The 13,835-nt window shown below is 35.4% G+C and overlaps 1 protein-coding gene and 1 long non-coding RNA gene across 2 annotated transcripts; one reads left to right on the top strand and one right to left on the bottom strand.

Moving 5' to 3' along the window:
• Window positions 1,607-4,485, bottom strand: LOC109722435. The gene is made up of 3 exons (XM_020250500.1): window positions 4,041-4,485; window positions 2,336-2,656; window positions 1,607-1,963 (listed from the first exon to the last, which is right to left on the bottom strand). Exons 1-3 carry the CDS (start codon window positions 4,206-4,208, stop codon window positions 1,685-1,687), a joined length of 768 nt encoding a protein of 255 aa, XP_020106089.1. The 5' UTR covers window positions 4,209-4,485; the 3' UTR covers window positions 1,607-1,684.
• Window positions 12,628-13,655, top strand: LOC109722516. Its single transcript, XR_002219497.1, has 3 exons — window positions 12,628-12,849; window positions 13,052-13,144; window positions 13,466-13,655. It is a non-coding gene; the product is annotated as an uncharacterized LOC109722516 (long non-coding RNA).

The following is a 13,835-nucleotide window of genomic DNA, read 5'->3' as shown; positions in this document are numbered from 1 at the left end:
TATGTAAAAGAACATTTGAAATATAATATTATTATTTTTTAAAGTTCTACTAAACTTAAATTAATAAAAATAATTTATTATAATATTTAAGTACAAATAATATGTATTAATATAATATAAAAAATAATTTACATAATAGAAATATTTTATCATAATATATAATATATCATGTCTACATAATTTATATTAATTTAATTTATAATCTTCCTAAAGCTTATAATTAAACTTTGAAATAGCACTTTTACACCAAAAAAAAAAGAAGAATTAATAGTGAAGTCAGAACTTTTTCGAGATAATCAAAAGTAGCAAAATTTGATCGAAATATTTTATCCCTGCCAACTGAAACCCTGTTTGGTTATCTCTGATCCAAACAGTGTCTTAGCGTGTTTGGGACTCAACTCAATCGTTTCTGATAAAAATAGCTTAAATTAAGAAGAACATCAAATTCCAAGCAAAAAATTAATCCGTACACCACAATCTATATTCAGGCACTCCTTTTATCTCTTCTTCTACAATGTTGACATCATGGCATGCTAAAAACACCCAAAACAAATTGAGTCTCCCTACCAACAATAATATATAAATGAATATAAAGAGAGTTAAGCTTCTATGCTTTCAACGTACTTGTCATTTTATAGCCGTTGAATCGTCTAGGATCCGTATAGCACTAGTAAAGAAGACTTAACAGGACAAAACATCGCTAATAGTGCGGCACCGATCTTGAGGTGATCTGACGAAAATTGCCGCAAGATCCGTATAATACTAATAAAAAAGACTTAACGGAATACAACGTTAATAGTGCTGCACAGATTTTGTGGCGATTCGATAGCTAAAAAGTCATAAGCATAAATAATTCTGTGCTCTTAAACGCACAGAAGCTCAACTATATATATATATATATATATATATATATATATATATATATATATATATATATATATATATATATAGAGTGAGGCTACTATGCTATCGAAGCACGGAGCCTTCCGTGCTTCCAGCTCGTTTTCGATGTGCGACTTCGAACCGTCGATCGGCTCCGTTAAACTTGATCTAGAGTATTTTAGTACTAGAAAATAAATTTTATGATTTTACGATATCATTTGCTAGTGAACGAAGGGCTCAAAATCAACGGCTGAAAATAAAATCTTACAAAATGTAATAATATGACATTAAAATTTTAAATCAAGAATATGATCTTGTTTTATATAGTATAAAGAATTTTCTATTGAAAATTTCACGTGATTTGGATATTTCTTACACCCCCCCCCCCCCCCCCCCCCCCCCCCCCCCCCTCCCACAACCCCCCCCCCCCCCCCCCCAAGAAAACCCCCCTCCGATTAAAACTTGATAAACGCTTATACGGCCATTGAAATTTGTTGATTTTGAGCCTATTCGATCACTAGGTAAATGATATCGAAAAGTAATAAAATTTATTTTCTACGTACTCTAAATACTCTAGATCAAGTTTAACGGAGCTGATCGACGATTCGAAAGTCGCAACATTGAAAACGAGTTGGAAGCACGGAAGGCTCCGTGCTTCCGATAGCATAGTAGCCTCTCTCTCTCTCTCTCTCTCTCTCTCTCTATATATATATATATATATTTATTTTTTTTTTTTTTCTCTCACAAAAGCTAAAAAAATATATATTTATCAACAAATGCATATATAAGCCCAGTAAAGATCTCAGCTTAGGTAAGAAACAGGAGGAGAGAACACTGGATTGCTGAGCACATTACTTGGTGCAGGCCTTGCCGTCGGCCTCCGCACTATTCCGGCCGCCTTATTCGCGCCGAACCGGAATTGGTGCAGCGGCGTCGAATTACTGTCCAGCATATGCAGCACCGCCACCGTGAACACCGAGCACGCAAACATCGGAATCGGCCCGAAGATCCACAGCAATAAGGCAGTCGCGAAGTACAACGCCCTGAGCCCCATCGACCAGAAGTTACCACCACGTATTACCTGTTGAATATAAAATATTAAAATACTATTTTCTGAAAAATCAATTTTTTTGCATAAACCAAAATGGTACTTGAATTGGTTCTCAGTTAATGAACTCAAAAGTGAAATTAGGACTTTGTTTTCCTGTTTTACCCTTGGCTACATAAGCCACATTGAAATTCAAAAGGGTATTTTTGACCCAAAAAAATTGATTTTTCATGATTGAGAAACTCAACTTTGGATAAATTGTACTCTAAATCATCCAATTTACTTATTGTGGTACAAATCATTAAATTAAATCATATTTGACTAGGTTTTCATATAAATAATTTGATGAAACAATTCGATGTTACATACTTAAAATTTTAGAGAACAACAGTAATTCTGCGTTACCGCGGTTTGGACGTAGCTGACCGGGATGTCTGAGTTGAGCGTGCTGATCAAGAAGCTGGCATGAACGAAATATCGGGCGGAGTGGATGAAGCAAGTGAATGCAGCGAGGAAGCAGACGAGGAGGGAAATGTATTTCACGGAGGCCGTGGACTGGCTCGTGTCGCCGTAGACCACCTCGGCCATGAGGGTTTTCGAGGTCGAGCCGCCGGCCCAGGTGCCGATGAGGGAGCCGAGCGCGATGGAGAGCGAGGCGAGGTTCGTGGACGCCGTCTGGCTGCTCGATATCACCTGCAATGCAATGCCCGTCTCCTCCGGCATCGACTGCAACATAAAAGGATTTCTATAAAAGTTGTCCAATTATTCATATTTAAATCTGAATTTACTATAAATAAAAGTCAATTCTAACAGAAATAGAACTGTACATTTTTCTCATCTATCAAAAATTGAATAAAATTCTAATCAGACTCGATAAGAAGTCGATCTAGGCGATCTATATAAAGAGTTACTAGTTTTGCCACCTTTTTACCATCAGTCAGTCACTAGCCCACAATTCTGTCTCTCAGAATATACCGATCTCATAGGTCATCAAGTAGTCCAACCAACCAAGTACATACAAGAGAATGCAGGAGATAGAAAAAGAAAGCTGATTATCCAAAATTCAGTTGATAATGTTCAAACATAGTTCAGTTTTTCGTTTTCATCGATAGATTTAAAATTTTTTTCTCTATGGTACTCCGTAACTTATTTTTGATTGTGTTTACAATGCTCGGCATTGATATATATGTATTTAATTTTATTGATCTTACATATCATATAGATCTATCACATCATAGTTTGGCAAGAGTTAAATATAGTGCCTCTCTTGCCACCATCAATTATGTAGAAACATACGGTTTATGAAATGGAACACTCTATTATCCTTTTTCAATTGTAGCTGAGGATTTTGGAAGGTTTTCTAATTTAAAATATGATGGAGAAATTAAATTGGACTAATAAATTAATAAACGGTAAAAATCGAACAATTTAGAAAAAAAAAATTATTATCGTAAAAGTTATTGAAAAATTTAAAACTAGTTTAAAAGAATAAAAGGACTTAATTATATAAACATTCCCTGGTACTTCATTTTAGGAAGTGCGCACAATTAAGTATATCACCAAACATTGTACTCACATTAATTTCCATTTATGCTACAATATAAGAAGTCTCAGTATTGAATGGATCAGAAGTACTAACATAAGACCACATCAATTATCTTCCTTACATTTTTTTTCTAAATTAGAAAATTCCGCATCCTGAATTGAAGAGAATTACCTCCCAATGAATTGCTATTTGAATAATCTCTTTTTTATCGACCGTTCCTAGAGCAAGTGGCAAAAGGCTTGGTGGTTGGTACCCGAGATCCAAGTTCGAATCCTAGTTGATTCACATTTCTAGCTAAGTTTATTTCTAAATAAAATGAACAAAGCGGGTAGCGTGCTACCTATCTCTCTCTCTCTCAAAAAAAAAAAAAAAAAAGAGAATAATCTCTTCTTTCTATAGTTCTACAGTTCTACAGTAATAAGAAGCTCATTTGGATCCATTAATGATAACAATCATGTTTAGCCATATGAACAACAAATTCTATTCTTTTCCTACCATATATAACAGGATGATAAGAAATGAACACAAAAAAAAAAAAGGAGAAACAGATGATAAGAATCAAACCTGCAACATCCTCTCTACCCAGGCTCGCTTGTTATGGTTCTCGTATCCGATTACGGTGGTGTGTGGACACCGCAGAATCCGGTAGAGGAGGAAGAGATGGTACCCAAACATGATAACAAGGCCACTAGGGACTAATACCAAATCAATTGATCCTTTATTCAACAACATCTCTCTCTCTCTCTCTCTCTCTCTCTCTCTCTCTCTCTCTCTATTTACTCTTCTTGATTTCTCTCTCTATGTGGTCTCTCTCTTGGTAATTTGCACACTTTGGCTCCAAAGGGTTGAAACATGTTCTTGTGAAACTAAACTCGTGTTTGAATTGCTTATGGTATACCACTACTCTTTGTGTCTAGCTAATTACTTGTTGGTTGTTGCCAAGCAAAGTGCCTTTTCAAATGGGAACTCAAAAAAGTCTCCAAAAGTGGTATAGCATTTTTTTTCATTTCACTATTTATAGAATTTTACTACTTTATAGTTTATAAACGTTTATACATAGAGAAATAAAATTGAAATAACAGAAATGTACACTTTAAACTACAGAAAGTCAAAGTACAAATAATATTATGCACGCAAAATATTTTTTTTAATTAGTTTTTTGTTTACAAATCTTGTTTGCCTTAGGGAGGAAGACATTTAGTTTAAGAAGAAAGAGGCAATCAAGTTGAAGTTGAAGTATTGCTTCATTGGGTTTTTTAAGTATGGGTTTGCTTGTACTCAACCTCTGTTATAAGGTTGGTTTGCATTTGTATACATCATCCATGAAGAGTTTGAGGACCCAAAGCATTGCATTAATTGTATGGCCCATGTTTTGTGGACTACACTAGGAGGGTGATGTGTGCACTTAATTTATCCATTTTGAAAACTTAAGATTCTAGCATATAATTAAATCTAGTCTTAGAAGTAAGAATTGAGTATTTAATTAAGGAAAATTTATGGTCTTAGGGCTTATTTGCCCTTGTTTTGGTTTTATTTTCAACAATAGTAGTTTCCAGTAAAGTGTTTGATGGAGAAATATTTGAAGTTTTTGATACAACGAAAAGTCAGAAAGAAATTCTTAAACCTTTGAAGCAAAAAAGATTTGATTCAGCACTTTTAATCTTTGCATGAGAAAATGTTGCTATAAGTATTTAAAATAATACTTCTTCCAAAAGCAGTACTACATGCAGCTTTACTTTGAGCACCCTCTTTTTGTAAGTAATAGAATTATAATATGTAATTTTGATTTTTCTTTAAAAGAAAGGAATAATTGCATGTGGCTCCTGATAAAGATATCAAATAGCAAGCAAATCCCTATAAAACTTCAGTTATCATATTTGTTGCTTTAAAAATTCTCTTGTTTCCAAATATATCCTTCTATTACAAAAATATGATAACCATGAGTAAAAAAAGTTAACCGTGGTTAGGTAAGGAGTTAAAGGACCTTTCTATCCTTTTTATCTGTAATTTGTATTACCATTTTGAATCTGCCCTCGGCCGTGGCAATGACAAGGTACCCGTGCAACGGGTGATGAATGCAAAGGCAGAGAGAGGAAAGAGATTGTTTTTTATAGGAACAAATTTGTAAGGGTAAAATGATCATTTTACGTATTCATCATTAAAAAAATTAAAGACGAATCAAACAGTTAGGACAAACGTGAAGGCATTGGAACTTTTAGAGGATATATTTGCAAATTATAAAATTTTTGAAAGAATAAATCTGATTATTTAAGTTTTATAAAAATTATCTGGTATTTGACACTTTCGCATTGAAACGTATGAAATTAACTTCAAAAGAAAAGGGGGTGAGCTTTCACACTATGCCTCATGCATTCCAAAGAGGCCACACCTAATTAATCCACAAAATTAGCCTTTACCAATAACAAATTGGTTCCCAACTTAGTTTGCAAGTGTCTCTTTCATTGACTTCAAATTAGTTCACTAAAAAAAATGATAAACACAAGTGGCTTTGTTTTAAAGGAATCTAAAGCTTCATGCTTCAAACAACCTTAAATGTCACATTTGTAAACCAAATGAATGAATAAATAAATAACAAATAAATAAATAAATGGTAACAGTTATATGGAAGTCAACAATATGCTTCATAGTTTAGAAAGTGTTGGAATTTTAATTTCGAGAGAGCATGAAAAAAAAAAAAGAAAAACTTCAAATATCCCCTATGTGGTTTCGTACTTTCTCACTTTAATATTCTGTGGTTTAAACTGTATTAAGTTAGTACCCTGTGGTTTCGCACATTCTCACTTTAGTATTCTGTGGTTTAAAGTGTATCAAGTTAGTACCATGTGGTTTCGCACTTTCTCATTTTAGTACCCTGTGGTTTAATATTTCGTTAAATTATATACAAAAAACTTCAGATATCCTAGCTAGGTTTATCGAATATTCATTTTAGTACCCTTTAGTTTTAATTTTGGCATTGATTTATCGAAAAAAAAACCCAAAATAGATAATAAAAAGAGAAATAAAACCATATGGTACTAACTTGATACAAAAATAAAATCACAGAGTACTAACTTGATACACTTTAAACCACAGAGTACTAACTTGATACAAAAATAAAACCAAAGAGTACTAACTTGATACACTTTAAACCACAGAGTACTAAAGTGAGAAAGTGCAAAATCACCGGGTACTAACTTGATATACTTTAAAATTTAAATCACAAGGTACTAAAATGAAAAAGTATGAAATTACGGAGGGTTTTGAAGTTTTCCCAAAGAAAAATTAAATACCAAAATATGTGTAAAGGAAAATAACTGTAGAATGTTTGGGGGCAATTAAGTTCACAAAAATAATAAGTCACATATTTATGAATATTTTGATACTCTAGTGCTCCACAAATGTGTAGAGTGTTTAAAAGTTTTGCTCAAAAGTACGCTATGATTTAGCATAGTCGAACAATTGACGGTATCTAGCACAATTGCCTAAAGATCTAACGGTTGGTATATGAGATTTTAAATTTAAAACCTAATTATTTTTATTTGAACTGGTCGCTTGTTATCTCTCTCTCTCTTTCTCTCTTTCTCCCCCCCCCCAAAAAAAAGCTAGATATAAATAGTTAAGTTAAAATATTTTTAGAAGTACTGAGCACCTGATAGTTTTAAGTTTTCCTTACAGGGGGCATTCCAGTTAATTTGATGCTGTTAAACATGATCTGTAGCATGTGATCTTTCAAGAAATCAAATTTTATGATTTTATGAAATATATTATTTCAGGTCCTAAATTTTTTTAGCTAGCTAAATTCCACTTCTATTTCTCAAACTATGAACCGATGATAGTTTAATTCTCAAATTTTAATTTAATATAATAATTTTTTGCATAAAATATTTTAAAATTTTGCAAATAAGTCTTACAGCCTAATTTAATTGACTAAATATTAATGTATCGTTAATGTGAAAATAATGTGTTCTGCTGAGCCGGTTCGGCCCAACATAGTGGGCCGGTTTTTCTCATGTTAGAGACCTCAAATTGGGCCAACCTGGGCTCAAATGTAGGCCTTGCCTATTTTCAAATCCGGGCTTGATTTAGTCGACCCAAGACATATTGTTTTCTTTTTAAATTATAAAAATAAGCTTATGAAAAATTTATTTAGAAAAAAAAGATTTATGGACCTGTTTGGCCTAGCAGTAGGGAGTAGTGCTGTTGAAAAAATACTGTAGAAAATAGTGTGGTGCTCTAAGGCTTCGTTTGGGATTGCAGGGAGATTGCGTTACCTGCGATGAGAAACAACGATAGAAAAATACCCTATTTGTTTCCGTACGTAATATTGCGTTCCGCATATTGCGGTTAGTTGGTTACGATATATTTTATGCGGTCCCATCAGAGAACGCAGAAGTATATTCCTATATGCGTTTTCTCAACTCCATTCTATTTAATAGCGTTAGATAGATCTCAATACCAAAATAAGCCTAGAAAAGAATCGGTAAAGTGTTTCGCTATTTTTGGTAAAAGTTAGGGACCAAAATAAAAATACTTGCAATATTGAGGACAACATTACAATAAATCCAAAGTTTCTATCCTAAGTTTTTTTTTGGTTTTATTTTGGTCCCAAAAATTAACTTCCAAAAAAAAGCAAAAAAAGCTCTCCAAGAATGGAGCTACAGTGGAGAAGGCGGAAGGGTGTGGAACGCAATTTTTTGCGGTAAACTATTTATAATATTTTATAAGCAACAAATGATTCATCATTTTCTGTATTGTAATATATAAATAGTTCGCTAATTCAAAAAATTAGAAAGACAGTAAACCATTCAAAATATTGTAAATGGCTCACTTTTTTCTTCGGACTTCTAAAATTTTTATCGTTTTCTAAGAATGGAACTCGACGGTAGGAGAGAACACTCCAATCTTGTTGATGGACTAATCTTACCCTATTTAAATTGAGAGAACATTCCATACACGTGGCAATCGGGGAGGTATTTTGATCCACGTGGCAATCAGGGGCGTTCCCCCATCTCTCCCCAAACCTCTTCCCTAAACCGGCCGCACCTTCTCTCCCCAGACCGCTTCCCTAAACCGACCGCATCTCTCTCTTTCTTTTACTGTCTCTCTCCTTCCTTCTCTCTCTCCTACTCCCTGTATCTCTCTCTAACCTCCTGAACCGAACGCCAACCCTCTCCGCCCAAACCCTTCGCTCTCTCTCTCTTCTTCCTAAACAGAACGCCCATCTCTCTCCTTCTCTCTCTCTCGCGCAGCCCGCTCTCTCTCTACCCCCCCTCTCTTTCTCTACCATTACATCCAGCTCTTTCTACCCCCCGCTCTCTCTCTACTATCTATGCTCCTCTATCACACTCAACCGATCGCCCATCTCTCTCATCGGTCCTGCGCTCAGCCGCTCTCTCTCTCTACCACCTCTGGTCCTCTCTGACACTCAACCGATCGCCCCTCTCTTTCTCAATCTTTGATCCTGGAGAGAACAGTCTGGATCCTCTCTCAACAGAACCCCTACGGCTATGCCTATTGTGGCTTCTACAGGTGACCCCTATCTCTATACCTCTGGCCTCCATAGGTAATCTTCTCTCTCGCCTTTCTATCTACTGCTGTCTGCTTGCCTTAGCCGGCTCTATGCCGTCCGTTCAGCCTTTTACGGCTGCGATGGTGTGTTGCACTCTCCATGACCCCTAACCCTAGATCTATTTGTCTCCTACTCCTCAGAGGGGCATGAAAAGAAACGACCCCTAGGCTGCTGTTTGACCCCTATAACGATTGTGAGATCTTACAAAAGAAGGGAAAGATCTTTTGAGATTTTACTTGACATCTATTTAATCCCTATTGCCAGAAGCTTTGTTAAAAAAAAAAATTCTAAAGATATTCTGAGATCTTAACAATAAATGGGAAGATATCCTGAAATCTATTCTGTCATCATCATGTCTGCTTTTATACTTGAAAATTTGATAGCTCTAGCTTCCTGGAAAAAAGGCTTATACTTCAAAAAAAAATCATAAAGGCTGCTGGACAATAAGGTGTTTAAGATTTCCTGTGGTTCTGAGCCTATAAATAGCATGTATTGTTTACCCAAAAAACAGCAGTACGAACCTCTCTATCTCTCTGCAGTGTAAGGTGAGCAATTCTGATTGGCTGCAGACCCCTCTGTGTGTTCCTATATACTGGCTTCTTACATTTGGACCACCTATACACTAGCCGGTGTTTGCTCATGAAAATTGGGAATGCTGCTTGGGTATTCCATACAAAGGCAACCATCTGCCACAAATTGAACGGCCTTTCTATGCAAGCCCATCTACTACTACCTATTGCCTGACACTGGTATATTGGGGTTTTTCTTATGTCTTGGTTCCTGCTGTATCTATTTTCTACTGTCCGTATTCTTGATTTGTTTGCTTCTTCTTCTAATTTCTTTATTTTTTGGGAGGCAATGATGACAACTGTAACAAAAAAAAAAAAAAAAAAAACTGAACTTTCTTTTGGCTGTGAAATTGCCTGATGTTTTGGGAGAGAAATTTTTTGCTTGCCGCTTCTATTTCCTGTATGCAATCTTCTCCGCCCCCGGAAAGCATGGCTTCTGTGTTCTGTAGGAGGGCAATCATCTAACAGAGATTAGACGGCCTATTACAGGGAAGCCATCGAATACTGTTTGTTGACTGATGCTGCTATATTGGGTTCTTTTCCCCTGTTTTTTGACCCTGTCTTCTCTCCCAGCATGATGTTCGGCCAAGATTTGCCTATGCAACTGACGACGGGAATTCTTTTACTTGGTTCCATTTCTCACACTTTACCTGAGCCTACCGGTTTTATTTGTTTGGTTACGTGTTGCAATTACTTCCTTTATGTTCGTAATCATTTATAATCTGTTTTATTTTTTTGTTCTTCTTTCTAACCTGTGTTTCTTACTTCTTTGTTTTCTTTTCTTTACGTTACTGTTTTGCTTCCTCTGCCCTTCTCCTTGATTTACTTGATTTTTTTTTAATCCTGCTTTCGTTGGTTTTTTTTTATTTTACGAGGCGATGATGACTATCTCTTACATTTACATCTTGTGGCTATCTTACTCCCTGCGACATCTACCTCCCTTTACGATCGAGGGCTGTTGTGGATTCAATTTCTTCCTCCCTATGCCTTTCTTAAAAGAACGGAGGGTTGTAGTGGTTTGGCACATTAGAAAGCAATTGTCTACACTGGACAGTACGGCTTTTCCATGCGCAACCATCTATCAATATACAATGTGTAATTGGCAGCAATTTTTCCTTCAATATACAGGGTGTAATTGGCATTATTGTCTTGCGGTTCGGCCACGCTGGATGTTGGTCGACTGTTCATTCTAGGTTGGATGGCCTAATTAAAGGCAACCACCTTCTAATGCATCTCCTGTTATTGCTTACTACCGTGGGTTTGGTTAGGTGCTACCACCTACTGTAAAGCTTATGCCGCAAAAAAAAAAAGAGATGATGCATGCTTATCTTTAAACCTGAGCCTCAACGTTTTTCCTTCTTCTATTTTTTCTTCCTGGAATATTTGTGTAGACTTGCATATTTTTCAACCTATTTTTTGACTTTACATATTTGTCTTCACTTGCTGTAATATTCTTTACTCTATTTGATCTTGCTGTTTTCTTCATCTCTTGATCTATTTCCATTGTTAGTTGTGTGTTTCTTTCTTCTTTTTACCTTTTTCCTCCACTTCCCATCTTGCTTCTTAGCAGTACTTTACTTATATCTGCGCCATTCTATGGTTTACAACTTCCTTTAATACAGTTCTTTATAAAAAAAAAAAGGCATTATTGACCTACTTTCCTTGCAGTCCGAACCATGGCAACTATCCACTTTTCTTACGTTAGGATGCTTGGCGAGGTTTACGAGCAACTCGACCTCGGCGTACCTCAGATTGTAGTAGCCCCCAATACCGAAGGCAAGTTCGTTGGATACATAGACCTCCAAATTCCACACAACGGAACTGTCATTCAAACTGTACGTTGTTCGAGTTCCCAGCTCCCAACTGCTACTGCCGCTGAACAGGAGACTACGCGTGTAGCTATGAAGAGACTTAAGGAAGAATGCGACTTTCAATTCATGGATATTAATTATGATGACTCCCTCCTATACAAAAACTTATACGACTACCAAACAACCAACTGTGCTGTTATATCTGCACAGTATATTAATCTTTCTATAGAGCATAGTTTCCTTAAAGAGTGTTATGTTACTATAGTCGCCCAAAAGAATGAATATGTAAATGAGCGAATTCAGCTCCGGAATGCCATAGGGGACTGCTATGCTACTGTGAACCGTATTACTGTTGGACTGCCTACTGGCGTCGCGGATTCCTCTGAGGCTATGCCCAATCAGCATGCTTAGTTGCTCTGGCTACTTAGTTAGTCCATGCTTTTGCCTCCAACGAAGTTCTTTCACGCATGGTATTTTGGCTTGGTATTAAATAATATATGTACTTTGCTGTGTAATTATCGTTCAACAGTTTATGCAAGTCTTATTTCACTTCAAGTTCTCAATGTCGTTTGCCGTTCAACAGCTTATGGAACTTTCACATGATCCTTCTGCTCTTACTTAAACTTATGGCTTAAAAAAAAATGCAGTAGCTTATTACTTTCTGAGCCTTGCTATTTTTTCTTTTAATATTCTCTTCTGTAATTATTTACCTACTGTTCTTTCGTTCTTTACTTCTTACTGTTTTTTTTTTTTTTTCTTTTCCCTTCCTTGTTATTTGCTTCTCTCTATTTACTCTTAGTGTTTTCCTTTTTCCTTTAGTCCTAGCACATGAGCTTTGCCTTCTTCTTCCCCCCCCCCACCCCCTCCCTACTTTTCTTTTAATATTCCTAGCACATGAGCTTTTCCTTTAGTCCTAGCACATATCTTTTCCTCTCTTTTTTTTTTCCATTGTTTTGAAAAGTGTACCGACACTACAACAAAACAGGGTTATAGGGACACATTTCTGGGACACTTCTGTGTAAGTGTCCCATTTATGTCCAAAATCTTCTAAAAAAAATCCACCTAAGGCCTGGCCCAAATATAAAACCCAATCTTATTCCTACTCAACCCACCCACCCGGCCCATTACAAAAACTTAATTAAAAGTCCAACCCAGTTACAAAAAAAGAAAAAAAAAAAAGAAAAAAAAAGAAAAAAATCTCTCACACAGATCATCATCTCCCCCAAACCCCCAAACCCTTCTCAACCCTCAAACATAACCCTTCCCACTCGACCATGGCGAACTCTCACCATGGCAAGCTCTCTCTCGTGATCTCCCATGGCGAGCTCTTACCATGTCCTCCCTGCGGCATTCTCTCTCATCTCGTGTCGATCTCCTCTCCGCGAAACATCTTCGCCTAGGTCGATCTCTGCAAAGGGGAGAAGGTAAACTCCATTTTGAAATTTATCTTGTAGATTTTTGGAAATCAAATGTAGGAAAGGTATAAGCATCCCTATTATTTTACTTGATTATATGTATTAATATAAAAATTGGTATGCCAATTTGCTTTACAACTTTGTCTTTAGATATTAGCATTTTTGGCTTTTATGTTGACTTACTAATTGCAAATTTATTATATATGCTTAGGCTCGTAGCATACGAAATACAAGAAACCGTGCAATGTTGGAAACAACTCATACTGCTGGAACGAAAAGTTTTGCACGTGTAGCGGAGGAAATGGTAATTACTATTGTATTTAGATAATTAACAATGCAATTTTCTTTTGAACTCTTTTTCTTTAAAAAGTATTTAAAGTTGATATAACTTCTAGCATTGTATATTGTATATTTCTAAAGTTGGTTGACCAAATTGGATACATATATGCTCTCTCAATAATAAAATCTGCTCCAAAACTGCACAAGCAAACTCTGAAAATACCTATAGAAATATAAGCAAATCAAGGACTATGAGAATTTCAACAAGTCTCTTTTTTTTTAATGCTTTGGCAAATCAAGAATTCTGCACAAATTTGAACTAATTCAAATGTTATTCAATGTGCAGGTTCAAGTATATATTCGTGGAGCCGATCAGAATTCGTTTATGCACTTTTTGATTTTGTTATCATACAATTTTTGATTTTTTGTATTTCTTTCAGTTAGAGAGTTTGATTTGTTATAATTACTACAACATATGAGTGGATATTATTGTTGTGACGTATGGATATTTGATTTTAGTTTTATCTTTTTAACAAGAATTTAAGAAATTTTGTTGATTATTTTTTTTTTAGTCTCATCGATTTAATGTATATGAGATTAGTATAAATAAAGTTTAATACTAGACTAGATGTTTAAATAAATAAAATATTATATTTTGAATGACAATGGGACACTTATAAAGTGTCACTATATAAAAAAATATATATTTTTTAAAA

The sequence above is a fragment of the Ananas comosus genome, linkage group 16 (assembly GCF_001540865.1).
Source record: "Ananas comosus cultivar F153 linkage group 16, ASM154086v1, whole genome shotgun sequence".
NCBI classification, from domain to species: domain Eukaryota; kingdom Viridiplantae; phylum Streptophyta; class Magnoliopsida; order Poales; family Bromeliaceae; genus Ananas; species Ananas comosus.
The sequence above is the reverse complement of the archived record's forward strand: the minus strand, read 5'-3'. Positions and strand labels throughout refer to the sequence as shown.